At 39.8% G+C, this 14,678-nt stretch overlaps 1 protein-coding gene across 3 annotated transcripts in view; it reads left to right on the top strand.

Annotated features, from left to right (window-relative positions):
- The window catches only part of GPALPP1 (GPALPP motifs containing 1), a 29,076-nt gene that overhangs the window by 11,638 nt on the left and 2,760 nt on the right, over window positions 1-14,678 (top strand). Inside the window, exons 5-7 of one of the 3 annotated variants that reach the window (XM_068984604.1) lie at window positions 3,593-3,727; window positions 4,632-4,796; window positions 9,039-9,137. In XM_068984604.1, the coding sequence (XP_068840705.1) occupies window positions 3,593-3,727; window positions 4,632-4,796; window positions 9,039-9,137 (399 nt within the window). The remainder of the gene's footprint in view (window positions 1-3,592; window positions 3,728-4,631; window positions 4,797-9,038; window positions 9,138-14,678) is intronic. The other 2 variants (XM_068984605.1, XM_068984606.1) reach the window with 2 other exon arrangements.

Raw genomic sequence — 14,678 nt, forward strand, 5'->3', positions numbered from 1 at the left:
AAATAATTATTATAAAATATTGAAATTAACTTTGTCCCACCCAGTTCTGGTACCATTATTTAACAGGATCACTCGTGGGTACATGATGTTTTGAAAAGAAAGAGCCGGTGATTCTGAAATCAAGGAGGAAGTCTATTTTCTTATTAGAGGGCTGCTGCTGATGCTGCTAAGTCACTGCAGTCACTGACTCTGTGCGACCCCATAGGTGGCAGCCCACCAGGCTCCCCCGTCCCTGGGATTCTCCAGGCAAGAACACTGGAGTGGGTTGCCATTTCCTTCTCCAATGCATGAAAGTGAAAATGAAGTCACTCAGTCATGTCCGACTCTTAGTGACCCCATGGACTGCAGCCTACCAGGCTCCTCCATCCCTGGGATTTTCCAGGCAAGAGTACTGGAGTGGGGTACCGTTGCCTTCTCCATATTAGAGGGCTAGTCCTTAACAGTGGGTGAGATTTGAAGAATATAATTTGTAATACATTTTCTCCATATATAGGTACTATTTTCAGCTTCTCCAAAGCTTTATGAAATAATTACGATCTGTATCTTAGAGATGCCAAAAGCCAGAGAAATTGGGTAACTTACGCCAAATAGCACAGTTTCTGCTTAGCAAAGCCAGAACTCAGAGCCCAATTCTTAGGACTTTAAACCACTGTTCAGTCTGCTGTTCTGCAGTGCCTTCCTATATGTGAATTCATAGACTCCTGTGCATCTCCACTGAGAATTCATCAGTTCCACAGAGGTTGTTACTGAAGGAAACATAATTCAGTGGTTAAGCTCATGAACTCCAGCATTTACTCATTCTTTCAATGAATTACATAGAATACCTACAGATGATGATAGAACATCTAAGTGTGTCAGGCACTTAGTCACAGATCTGACAACAAGCTCAGTTCCCACCTTCAAAAACGCCCAGGATCCAGCCACTTGGGCTGCCACCCTGACCCGAGCCAGCTGGTCTTTATGCCTTAGCCCTCGACGCTCTGCTGCCTCTTCTCAACACGGCAGCTGGAGCGGCCCAGAGAAAGTCGGATCGCGGCAGTCACACTCAGAACTTTAGTTTGCTGCTCCCCTCTCTGCATAAAAGCCAGAGTCCTTACAGGGCCCTCTACAGTCTGGCTCCCATTAAACTCACTGGTTTCCTCTTACTTTGATCTGACCACACTGGGCTTCTTGCACCTTAAATATGCCAGGCAGGCTCCTGCCCCTGAGCCTTGATACCGGCTGTCCACATCTCCCCCAGATATTTATGTGGCTGGCTTGCCACCAGCTAGAGCACTTTCAGCTGCTAATAACAGAAAGTCCAACTCACAATGAAGCTTAGTCTCAACCTTCCTAGTTAGCAAATGGGTTGTTTGTATAACTTCCTGGATGATCTAGAATCTGTATTCCCAAATTAAGGAAAATGTGTCTCATACCTAAGATGAGGTCTAGAGATAGGGACACTCCACGGTTGGTTAACTTGATAGCCTCACGAGATCACCCAGCACCCCAGTTTTGTATGCCTTCTCTGTCACTTGCAGTATGTTAATTTCTCTTAGGCCGACCCCTTCCTTATACCAGGAAGCCTGCCAGAGTCCTTAGATTGACACGCAGGTGGCAATGTCCAGACACAGAGGAATGAACCCTATCTTGTATCCCCTTTGTAGGGGGAGGAAAACCTCTCCAGGTTTCCCATAGACCTCTCCTCACATTTCTGTGGCCCACACTGAATCATATGCCCATGCTCAAGCCAAACAGTTGGGCACAAGGAGTGAGACCAAAGTGATTGGCTTAGAGTTATCACCATTTTCCCCAGGAATTAGAGAAGGTTTTAGTTTCCTGAAAAAAGCATGATTCCAACCAGCATGAACAAACACTGGGTTCTCTTAGCAATAGTTACTGGTTGGAGTGTGTTACAGTCCCTACAAATTTCAGGCCTCTACCTTTATAAAACTATCTCTTTTTAGAAGGAAGTGTAAATATCATTAACTTATCCCATCATCCTAAAGGTCAACACTCTATTGATATTACGTTTCTTGTAATTTTTAAAGTTTATTATACCTTTTATATTTGCTTGTTTTATGTCACCAAGTATTATGTTTGTAGGGGGCTATAAATATGTTTAAGATAATATCTTTGCCATCAAAGAGCTTACTGTTTTTGAGAAAAGCTAAAACATTTAAAGTTAAATCTTTAGCAGTCGAAATAAAAGAAATAATAGTCTGCTGTAGTCAGAGAAGGCAATGGCAGCCCACTCCAGTACTCTTGCCTGGAAAATCCCATGGACGGAGGAACCTGGTAGGCTGCAGTCCATGGGGTTGCTAAGAGTCGGACACAACTGAGTGACTTCACTTTCACTTTTCATTGTCATGCATTGGAGAAGGAAATGGCAACCCACTCCAGTGTTCTTGCCTGGAGAATCCTACGGACGGCAGAGCCTCACGGGCTGCTGTCTATGGGGTCGCACAGAGTTGGACACGACTGAAGTGACGCAGCAGCAGCAGTCTGCTGTAGTATAAGTAGAAGAAATACTGGCTTTGATCTTAGAATATTTACAAGTTTTATAACCTCAGACAAGTTGTTTAATCTTTCCAAGTTTATTTCTCTAAATCTAGGTTTCCTCAAAAAGAAAACCGGAATAATAATGCTATTTCCTGGTTTTATTATGAGGTTCAAATGAGACAAACTCTCTCTCAGTTATTGAGAGAGAGAGAGTGTGTGGCTTAGAATCAGCCATAAGACAAGGTGTAATTATCTAGTTATTTGTACTGAAAACAATTGCTATAAAGGTTCAGAGAAGAAACCACAGAGATTTACCACTGAGTGGTTAACAGGGAAAGTGTAAACAACACAAAGTAACTCGCCTGGTCCTGGTAGTTGAAAAAATAAGAGGAAGAAACTCCCGGTCCCAGCGGGAGTACAAACATCTTACTGTGATTCATCTTGTTGTTTATTTTATTCTTTCTCCTCCTCGAGGTCAGGGACTATTTTAAACCCTAGTGTATATAGCATCTAACACAGAGTCTTACGTGAAAACCCTTGATTAAAATGATTTACCAAAAACAGTTTGAATTCAATGTTTGCAATAATATTGTGTCTCTAGAGTACTTTGGGCACCAAATGCACCCGTTTGGGCCAGCATTTTGGAAGGCACTGCACAGCATTTCTGTCTCAGTGGACTGTACTAAGTCATGAAGGCTAATATAGCTTCCAAGAATGTCTTATTCATGTGTTTCTTCTTCCAAAGAGCTCTTTCTGTACCAGGAAAGAGAATGGCTTCAACTGTGTCTTCTCTGACCACTTCCCTGGAGTGTTATAGAGGAATTGTGAGGCCACATCTGTGTCCATCAGGAGTAGAGCTGAGTGAGTTAATGAGCTCTGCCGTAGACACAGGGGCCGAGGTGGGACAGATCCCACGCCCTCGGTTTGTGGTCTCCGTTGGGTGCACTTGATGAAGGCACAGGAAAGGTGCTCAGTGATTAGCCAGTGGCACGGCGTTTGCTCTTTCCTTCTGTTTCTAGGTTATTGGTCTCCATTAAATTTTGAGTAATTTAGGATCATTTTCTATAATGTGTCGCCCCACTCTTGGTTTAAAGGTCCTGTCTTCTTTCAGAAGGAAACGGATAGCAGTGAGGAGGAAGACATTGTCGGGCCGATGCCTGCCAAAGGACCAGTTAACTCCAGTGTAACAGCAGAGTTTGAAAAGAGGGCACAGAGAATGAAAGAAAAACTGACTAAAGGAGACGATGTAAGTTTCAAATACACAGTACACTTTACTCTGAGGAATTGACCGGATAGATCAAAAATCTCAATTTTGATAACAGACATTTAAAAAATGTCCTTCTGCATGTGTATGTATATAAAAATTTGTTCTCTAGGGTAACTCAGAAGCCATAAAAGGAGAAAACTGACAAATTTGCACAATTAAAAATGACAGTATGGCAAAAGATAACATTAAGTCCAAAGAACAATAAATTAGATGAAAGTATTTATAACATATTTGACAAGAAAAATCAGCCATCTATTAAATCATTTTCTCTTCAGTTCAGTTCAGTTGTTCAGTTGTGTCTGACTCTGTGACCCTATGGACTGCAGCACGCCAGGCCTCCCTGTCCATCACCAACTCCCGGAGTTCATTCAAACTCATGTCGTTCGAGTCGGTGATGCCAACCAACCATCTCATCCTGTGTCGTCCCCTTCTCCTTCTGGTTCTGCCTTCCAGTCTTTCCCAGCATCAGAGTCTTTTCCAAGGAATCAGTTCTTCACGTCAGGTGGCCATAGTATTGGAGCTTCAGCTTCAACATCACTCATTCCAATGAGTATTCGGGACTGATCTCCTTTAGTATGGACTGGTTGGATCTCCTTGCAGTCCAAGGGACTCGCAAGAGTCTTCTCCAACACCACAGTTCAAAAGCATCAATTCTTTGGCACTCAGCTTTCTTTATAGTCCAGCTCTCACATCCATACATGACCACTGGGAAAACCATAGCTTTGACTAGACAGGCCTTTGCCTTTCTCTTAATGTCTCTTTCTCTTAACATCTGCCTCAGGTGAGAAGCATAGTCACTTAGGTAGTATTCTACACATATATGCACAATGTCCACACTTTGCAGGCTACTTTTTTTTTGTTTAACTTTTTATTTCTCCTAAAGGATTCATCTAAACCAATTACAAGAGAGTCTTGGATGACTGAACTTCCTCCAGAAATGAAAGACTTTGGTCTCGGGCCCAGAACTTTCAAGAGAAGAGCTGATGGCAAATCTGGAGACCGATCAGTCTGGACCGACACTCCAGCCGACAGGGAAAGGAAAGCTAAGGTGAGAGGGCTTGTGTGTTCCTGTATTTCTGTCCATGTTGGCTCTACTTTGAAAAAAATAGAAGGCAGAATTATTCCAGGGTACTATTTCTTAGCTTATGATTCCAAAGGGAAAAGATTTCCCCTGAAGGAAAGTTATAAGAAAAGAAAGCGACACCAGTTGCTTCCTGTGTATTCACTTATACTGTTTCCCAACAAATTGTCTCATTAAACCTCAAGAGAACCTGGAGACATAAGTTTATTAACCTCATTTTATGAAAGGAGACACTCTCCCCTATGAGGTCATTTTTTTCTGGAATTAAATGCTGGTAAGTGATGAACAGTAATTCCGTTCTAGACCTTTCTGATTCCAAATCCCCCAGTCTTTATACATCATACTGTCTCATGAAAGTTTCTTTTAAAATATCTTGGAAAAAACCAAGGCACAGATTAACCTAGCAAGTTAAGTGATAGATAGTGACTGTCTCTGAAAATAACGGTAGCTCCAGTGCACTAAACTTCACATTACTGTCAAGATAGGCAAAAAAGCCCTTTCCTTAATACATTGAATAATTTACCAAAAAAAAGAAAAAGAAAAAACTTTGCATAAAATACATCATTATTATTAGATTTTCTTTTCTTGGATTTCTACACTTATTATGAAGTATTCCATTGTTAAGAATCCAGCCCATACAAACTCCTTAAATTCACTTCATCAGAGATTCCAATTTCCTTGAGTTGTGAATGCTATCTTAAATGCTTGACTAATTGGCACCTTATGGTTATAACTTATCAGTTCTAAATTAAACAATTCCTTACTTAATTCATGCCCCTAACTCTGTTTGTCTTGTTTATTAGTACCTAGAATTATGAGGATTTCTATTTTCATTCTATAACCAAAAATTGAATGTCCCCTCTGGCAAGCATCATGTTTGGTCACAGGTGACAGAAAAGCTCCTTAAGACACTTTGATTTTCATGAAGAATTGGTTGTGAAATAGTGTTGTTCTTAAAATGTAGATGATATGTGGAAATCACCTCATTTTAGCAGAATATGTGGCAAAACCATAAGTTCTCTTTTGCCCTGAAGATTCAAGGAAATCCGAGAGTTATAATAGACAGGTGAGGTGAACCAAGACACCTGGGGGGAGAGGCGACAGAAGGTGGGGGATAGAAGTGAGCCACACCCTACAGCCTCACTGCTGGGCATATACCCTGAGGAAAACGCCACTGAAAAAGGCATCGTGTTCACTGCAGCACTGTTCACAATAGCTAGGACATGGAAGCAACCTAGATGTCCACCAACAGATGAATGGCTGAAGAGTTCGTGGTATTAATACAAATACATAATGGAATATTACTCAGCCGTAGAAAGGAATGCATTTGAGTCAGTTCTAATGAAGTGGGTGAACCTAGAGCCTGTTACACAGAGTGAAGTAAGTCAGAAAGAGAAAAATTAATATCGTATATTAACATATACATATGGAATCTAGAAAGATGGTACTGATGAATCTCTTTGCAGGGCAGCAGTGAAGATGCAGACAGAACAGACTTGTGGACACAGCAGGGGAAGGGGAGGGTGAGACAGATTGAGAGCTTAGCTTGGAAGCACACATTCCCATGTGTCAAATAGGGAGCCAGTCGGGATTTGCTCTATGACTCAGGGAACTCGCACCGGGGCTCTGTGACAACCTGCTGGGGTGGGGGGAGGTTCCAGAGGGAGGGGACGTATATATACCTACGGTTGATTCATGTTGATGTATGGCAGAAACCAACACAATATTGTAAACCAGTTATCTTCCAATTAATAAATTCAAAAAATTAAAAGATGTGAGCCACACACCGTGAATGACTAGTGTTGGAATGCCTGTCAGCTCTTTCTTAACTGGTCTTTTATAAAAATCACTTACTGGCATTTTTATAATTTCGCCTTTAAGATTGTCTCCAAAAAGACAACTTAATACTTAATACCCTTGCTTACATGGATTTTTTTAAAAATATTTTTTAAATATTTATTTATTTGGCTTACTCGGGTCTTACTTGCCGCATGGAGAATCTTCCACTGTGGCATGTGGAATGCTTGATTGCAGCACACAGACTCTCCAGTTGTAGCGTGCAGCCTCAGCTGCCCCGTGGCCTGTGGCATCTTAATTCCCCGACCTGGGATTGAACCTGTGTCCCCTGCATTGCAAGGCGGATTCTTGACCGCCAGGAAAATCCCTTACATGGACTTGTCATTTGTGCTTTTTTCAGACCTGCTGTTCCTCATTGTGTGTGAGTACATGTCTAGCCTACAGCTAGATATGCAAGAAGTCTTCCTCAAAGGAAAATAACACAGAAAGATGGAAAGAAGAGAAAGTAACCAGTACAGTTGGAACTAACGATTTTAGGTCCTGTGACTGAGTTCTTTAGATCTAGTCGTTCTTTTTACGGCTGAACGTGTTTTGTTGTATATTTACAACAGACTCACAAAGGGATTATTAATACCCCTTAGATCTTATGTGGTACTGTATCACAGCATGTAATACCGCAGACTTATATTTGTGGTAGAATTTATCACAGAAAGTATCACAGAGCTGTCCTTTATAAAGTGAAGTTGCTCAGTCGTGTCCGACTCTTTTCAACCCCATGGACCTACCAGGCTCCTCTGTCCATGGGACTTTCCAAGCAAGAGTACTGGAGTGGATTGCCATTTCCTTCTCCAGAGGATCTTCTCCACCCAGGGATCAAACCTCGGTCTTCCACATTATAGGCAGACGCCTTACCGTCTGAGCCACCAGGGAAATCCTTTATAAAGGTCATGACTAATTTTTGATTTTTGTAATGGATCTTTGTCAAGTTTCCTTTGTTTCTCTCTCCCCAAATATCCTTTTTGTATGTTTTTTCCATCATTTCCCCCCCTTTTTTAAAATTTATTTTATCATCTTACTTTTTATATTTGGTTCCCCAGCATTCATCTCCCTACCACTAATGCCAACATGGCCTAAATGAAATAAGATTAGAAAGACATGAAAGTGTTATGCATAAACTAATTGAATAAGATCTGTTATGGTCTCACCTCCCAGTCTTGACTAGATTTACTAACTCTTAGATGGTCAGGTCTTTACCTTCATCTTATCAGAACATCATCTTTCTCTTAATATTACAAGTAAAGAATCTGTTTCTGGGAATATTGTTATGGAAAAATGAGAAATGAGCTACTCCTGTGTTTTTTTAACATACTTTATTAAGTACAGTGTTGTTTTAGTCCATTATTTAGATGAAAATTGGGGTCCTCTTTGACTTTCTTAAGCAAATAGCAACAGTATAAAAACATGCTTTGAGAAAAATAGTTTCCAGTTGTTTTTGTCTGAGCCTTATTCATTCCTGGTTGGGGCTGTATTCTCCAGAATATTTTTTTTCCCTAACTAAAATTTATTGGAAAATTTCCCAAGTATTTCATCAGTGTGTGTGCTATAGTAAATGGTCTATCTTTTTAAATTTCAGATTCTAATTGTTCCTTGCTGGTCTGTTTTGCTTGTTGGCCTGGTATCCTACAGCTTTGCTGCGCGTCTGTGTCTGCTCAGTCATGTCCAACTCTTTGCGACCCCATGGTCAGTAGCCCATTGGGCTCCTCTGTCCATGGGATTCTCCAGGCAAGAATACTAGAGTGGGTTGCCCATTCCTTCTCCAGGGGATCCTCCTGACCCAGGGATCAAATCCACACTTCCTCTGTCTCCAGCATCAGCAGGCGGATTCTTAACCACTGAGCCACCTGGGGAGCCCCAGCTTTGCTGTACTTGCTTATTAATGCTAAGAGTTGTTTAATAGACTCTGTGGAGTTTTCTACATTGACACTCATATATGTCTTCTGTGACTGAAGATAGTTTTGTTTTCATTTTTCTATGCCCCTTTTGTTTCTTTCTTTTTTTTTTTTTTCCCTCAAGAGCGCTTTTCCTGGTTTTGAAAACAGTAATATCAGATTTCTTCTTAAGCCTTGTTTTCTCTTCTTCATTTTATTACCGTTTGCCAGACTCGTCTCTGAGTTTGGTAAAGTCCAGTTAGTTGATTGGATGGGGTTTTGTGGGCTTTTCCCTTGTTCTCAGGACAGTGTTAGAGTAGGAGACACAGACCCTTTCCCAAGGACATGGCCATTTCCAGTGGGGAGAGGACCAGCAGGCCTGGCTTTCTCTAGTCTCCTGTCACTCAGTCTCAATTAAAATGATACTTCTTGTTCATTTTTTCCTGATAATATGTCCGTAATGTGTTATCTGTTCATTCCTCAGGAGATGCAAGAAGCAAGAAAGTCATTCAGTAAGAAGGATGAAGACTGTATACTGTCAGGAAGGGATAAGAGATTGGCTGAGCAAGTATCCTCATACAATGTATGTTAGAGAATAAAATGCATAGCCTTTCTTTTTTTATATCCATCTTTTAATGCTCTTCTCATTTTTTCTCTTTTTTTTTGTTTCTCTTTCTTTTATATGTTTTTCATTTCATCTCATCTTTTTCTATACATCTGTTCTGAAAAATATTCTGCTGTGTACATATATATACACACATATATGTATAATCCTTGTGTGGGCTTTTTTAATGCATCTCTTAATATTTTCAGGTTGTTTTTTTTTTTTTAGTTTTAGTTTGTTTTTTTTTAATTTATTTATTTTAATTGGAGGCTAATTACTTTACAATATTGTATTGGTTTTGCCATACATTCACATGAATCCACCACGGGTGTACATGTGTTCCCCATCCTGAACCCCCCTCCCAACTCCCTCCCCATCCCATCCCTCTGGGTCATCCCAGTGCACCAGCCCCGAGCACCCTGTCTCGTGCATCGACCCTGGACTGGCAATTCATTTCACATATGATAATATACATGTCTCAATGCCATTCTCCCAAACCGTCCCACCCCAGTTCATTTTCTGCTTGAATCATATATCAGAAATTCAGTTCCTGGAGATGGGTAGCACATGATCAGAAAGAAAGAGCCCTATTAACTCCTAGAGATCCCAATTCATACATTTCTAAATACAAGCCAATTTGGAATATTTGATGTAAAGATTTAAATAAAAGTATGAAGCTTTAAAATACGGTTCAATTTAAATTTGAAAACAGGTTTCATTGGGCAAATTATTTTTGTAGTTGTCTCTTACTCATCTTAAAAAAAAAGAAAACAGCAAAAAAAACTGGTAATTCACTCAAAGAATAAATAAACCACTGAACCCTTCAGCTCCTGAAAGGTATTCAGGTGTTGAGGAAAATTACCTTCTGTTCCCAGTGCATTAGTTTATGAAAAGTTCTATAAGCATTAAAAAATATAGTTAACAAAGTATTCACAGACTTGAGAGTGCTTCACTCAAACAATAGCCTTAAAAAGACTTCTGTAGGAATCTTCATAGGAACTTTATTCATAACAGCTAATTTCTTTGACAAGCCCAGGTATCTATCAGTAAGCAGGGGGGGCGAGGGGGAGTGTATATATGATGAAATACTTGGCAATAAAAAGGAACAAATTACAAATACATGCAACATTGTGGATTAATCTCAATGCAGGGAGTCATACCCGAGATTTCATACACATGTACCACTGTATGATTCCATTTATATGAAGCCCCACAATAAGCAAAATGTGTCTGTGGTGGAAAAAAATCAGAATAGTTGTTGTTGGAGCGGGAGTGTGGAGATGGACGAGAAAGGAACAGGCAGAGCTTCTGCAGTGATGGAAATACGTCCCACATATTGCTAGGAGTTCAAGTTGCAAAGCTCAGTGGATGCAGTGTTAAGATTTGCACATTTCATTCTATGTAAATTACTTTAAAAGAAAACAGTGTAAACAAATATAGAACATGTAATGATGTCTGCAGTTTACTTTAAAATGTTTCCAAAAAATTAGGGTTTGAGTCTTATCGTGAAATTTTGGTTACTTATGAGACCTACCTTTCGAAATATTAATATCGTTTTCAGACTGAACCACCTCCTAGTATTGATAAATTGAACAATCTTTATAAAATATGACCATGAAGGCAAGAGTCGGACGTGACTGAGCGACTAAGCACAGGAAGGCAAAAGAAAAACCAAACAGTTAGAATCTTAGCATGAATTTTCTAAAGCTTCTGAGAAACTGTCACATTCAAAATTAATTGCCCTAGCTTTTTACAAATTAGTATAAAACATACACGTTTTGTTAAATTAAGTTTGGCAAATCAACAAACTGGTCGTTTAGCAAATTGATCTCACATGAGTTGGCTTTTGGTGTGATTTTCTACGAACTAACTGCTTCTAGATGTTTTTATTACTTACTTGTAAGTTCGGTCCTCTGTGTCAGTCACAGTGTGCAAATGTGCTAAACCAGGTAGACAGTGCGCCTGAAACAAACTGATATCACAGCTCATTTCTTTTATCATAACAACAGTCCACTTGAATTGTGTGAACTGACTGTAATAGTCTAGCGGCTTAATGTATTCCTCTGTCTTTCTTGGTGTTCAGTTTACTACTTCAGGGGATCGGTCAGTGGAAACTGACCATTTTTCCTTCTCCATCTGTGTTCGCTTTTTGTTGCCTTCTGCAGTTTCGCCCATCAGCGTAGACTGCTTTCCTCAGCGCCAGCTCTAGGAAGTACCAGCAGGACTTCTAGCGCTCCTCACAGCTTCTCCAGACTCTGCTGTCTGTTCCCTCCAGCTCTTTCTTAAACCTTCAGTCTTTCCCATCCAGCTCTTGATAGCCTGTCTGCCTTCAGCCTTACTGTCTCATTAGTGAAGTATTATCTCATTAGTGGAAGAAGGGAGGGAAAATGTGGAGAAATTGCACTAAAAGATTAAATTTCACAGCATAAATATTTTACATTTCTATGTACACATACAATTATATTTATTCTCCATTATAGTTCTCCATCCTCAGATTAACCCTACTCCTGTGCTTTCCATTCTCTTTTCCCCTCTGTTAATACCGAACCACCACCCAGAACCATCTGTTTTTACGGGACACCTGTGTGAGAACCTGGTGGATTTTCACAGCACAGGTTCCTGAGAGCCACGGTGGCAATTTTGATTCGCTGGCTCAGGAATCTGTTATTCTTTTCAACCAGTCAAGGGTGGAGAGAGATGGCCTTTCAAGTATTTTTACTCAGTATTTACTGAGTATTGTCCCCTCAGAAAACTTCTCCTGGACATCCAAAAATAGTTTGGATGTCATTATAAGTTTCAATAGTTTGCAGAGATACAATTTATAGCTTGTTTTATTATTCTTTTCAGTGTTTCAAATGGAATCCAAATGCCTTAGAAACTTATCTATTATTATTCTTTAAAAATATGTATGAACAAGCTCTTCCTTAACAGTTGGAAATTTTATTTCATCCTTTTTTCTCCTTGAATACATAAATTCATTTTTCTTATGCCACAAATTTTATCTTAATGGAATTCACTTTTACGCTTGAAAGTCTTTTATGATTATACTTGATAAGTCATATTTCACTTCAGCAAATCTATGCACATAAACTGAAACCAAAAGGTTTTTAATTTCCTGTATCTAAAGTCTAAATGTTTACACTTTTCTTTCCTTTTGGATTAAGTTGTAAATTCAGTTGATCAAACAGTATAAACATATCTCAGATTTTTATAATTATTAAATGTCAAAAGTACAAATGTAAACTTAGTATCTTAATGAAAGACCTTTTCTCCAGTTACTTTCTGGTCTTTTGACGAATGTTACTTACTGCTAGAATAAGACAGATTTCAACATCAAATATGTTCTTTAGTTTGTTCATTTGTACAGTTAAGAGTCTATGGTTAAGAGTTAGGAAACCATGTTCACATATAGCAGTGGGTAAGAATGGAACACGGTTCATTATCATGATGTCGTTCAGTTCTTTAAACACTTTCTGTTTATTTACTTAAACCTCAGAATGATCTATTAACAAAAAATTATTATTAATGATATCTGTACTTTCAGTCTGTCTCAACTTTGATTTTGTTTTTCACATCAGCCCCTTTTTTTCCTTTTGCAATTAGAACAGCTTGACATTTAGTAACTTCTCAGCTGAGGGCTGTTTCCATCTTTTTCCAAAGGGTACAAGCTGGCAGCATTGCCCCCTACTGGATACTGAAGGGCGGGGCGAACAGGAATAGGAAGGACTGTAGTGCCCTGACTTCCTCAGTCTCTTTCCGAATCCGCATAATGGCAATAATAACATTTAATTTATATTGATTATAAATTTAGATGTTGTCCAGATTACAATATAGTAAATGCTCAGTAAATTGAATACTTAACATTTATTGACTGATTCTTACATACCCCAATACGGTACTAAATCCTTTGTATTCTTTAGATGACCTAACTCCTACCTCATCCAAATATTTGGACATTATTGCTACTAGGATTTATTATTTTACAGCTGAGAAACTTAGACATAAATTACTTGCCTGTGATCAACAAGTGTTGAAAGTGTCAGCACCATCATTGCTACTCTGATTTTTCCAAATTCCACGCTTATGTTCTTAACTGTTTCTCCATGCTATGTGTATTGATAGGTTATTTTTTCTTAGCAATATTTGATTCTTTTTACCTCCAATTTCATTAAAAATAAAGACTTAGAAAGCACTTAACTTGCAAATCAGTTTGTTTCCTAAAGATGTATGAAATGACCAATGTATGAAATGAGAGGGATTGAGAAGTTGGAAATAGTGCTAATTTAAATAAATACTTAACTATTATAGCATCCAGCTAGAGCTAAGTTTATAGGAAATAACCATATAACCTAGTTGACAAAGTCAGATCTCATTGTCAAATCAGACAAGTGAGGCTGACTTTCTGTGAAAAAGTCTGACTTCATTTCTCTGTTCAAATAAATATGATTATGATCATTTCTGTGACACTCCTGAATTGTACCGTAGGTGGGTAGGTGCCATGAATTTGTCTTCTAATGAAATAAGATGCTGCCGCCTTCAGCATTTCTTACCAGTTATTTTGCTTTCACTGAGTTCTCTTCATGTCTTTGCTCTCAAATATATTCTCTGACAGGAGACAGGGTCTGGAAGAGAGGTGGTTGTTAAGCAAAACTTGCCCTGTCTTTCATTGTCCCGTTCTGCAATGTATCTGAATTCAGAAACATTCCAGCAGCAGCAGAAATACCATTCCAAAAGGATATTACACTCTTTAAGAGAAATTATGTTTGTCACACAAAATAGCACAAAGCCTCCTGGGTTTACGGTTCCTTGATTAGAAGTTTCGTTCATACCAGTATTGCAGGGTTTCTTATTTGATGCTCTGGAGCCTTGCTGCCCAAGACAGTGTTTGCTAATAAGATTCTGAAAGGCCTCTCCTTCATTAAATGGAAAAGGGCTGTAATAAAAGGGTAGACAGCCTCACAAGATGCATTATCAGGCGAGTCCGTTTTAAGTGAGGCTACATGAAGAAGCTGAGAATCACAGCTAGAGAACGTTGAAATTCCCCATGCCTTCAGTACCCTTCAGTACACACACACACACACACACACACACACAGCTGGTCTGTACTGCCTGCACCTACTCCCGCATCACACACACACGCACACACACACAGCTGGTCTGTACTGCCTGCACCTACTCCCACATCACACAGACACAGACACACACACACACACACACACACACACAGCTGGTCTGTCCTGCCTGCACCTACTCCCGCATCACACACACACGCACACACACACAGCTGGTCTGTACTGCCTGCACCTACTCCCGCATCACACACACACACACACACACACACACGCACACACACACAGCTGGTCTGTACTGCCTGCACCTACTCCCACATCACACACACACAGACACACACACACACACAGCTGGTCTGTACTGCCTGCACCTACTCCCGCATCACACACACACACACACGCACACACACACACATGGTCTGTACTGCCTGCACGTACTCCCGCACACACA

Source organism: Capricornis sumatraensis, chromosome 12 (assembly GCF_032405125.1).
Source record: "Capricornis sumatraensis isolate serow.1 chromosome 12, serow.2, whole genome shotgun sequence".
Taxonomy (NCBI): Eukaryota; Metazoa; Chordata; class Mammalia; order Artiodactyla; family Bovidae; genus Capricornis; species Capricornis sumatraensis.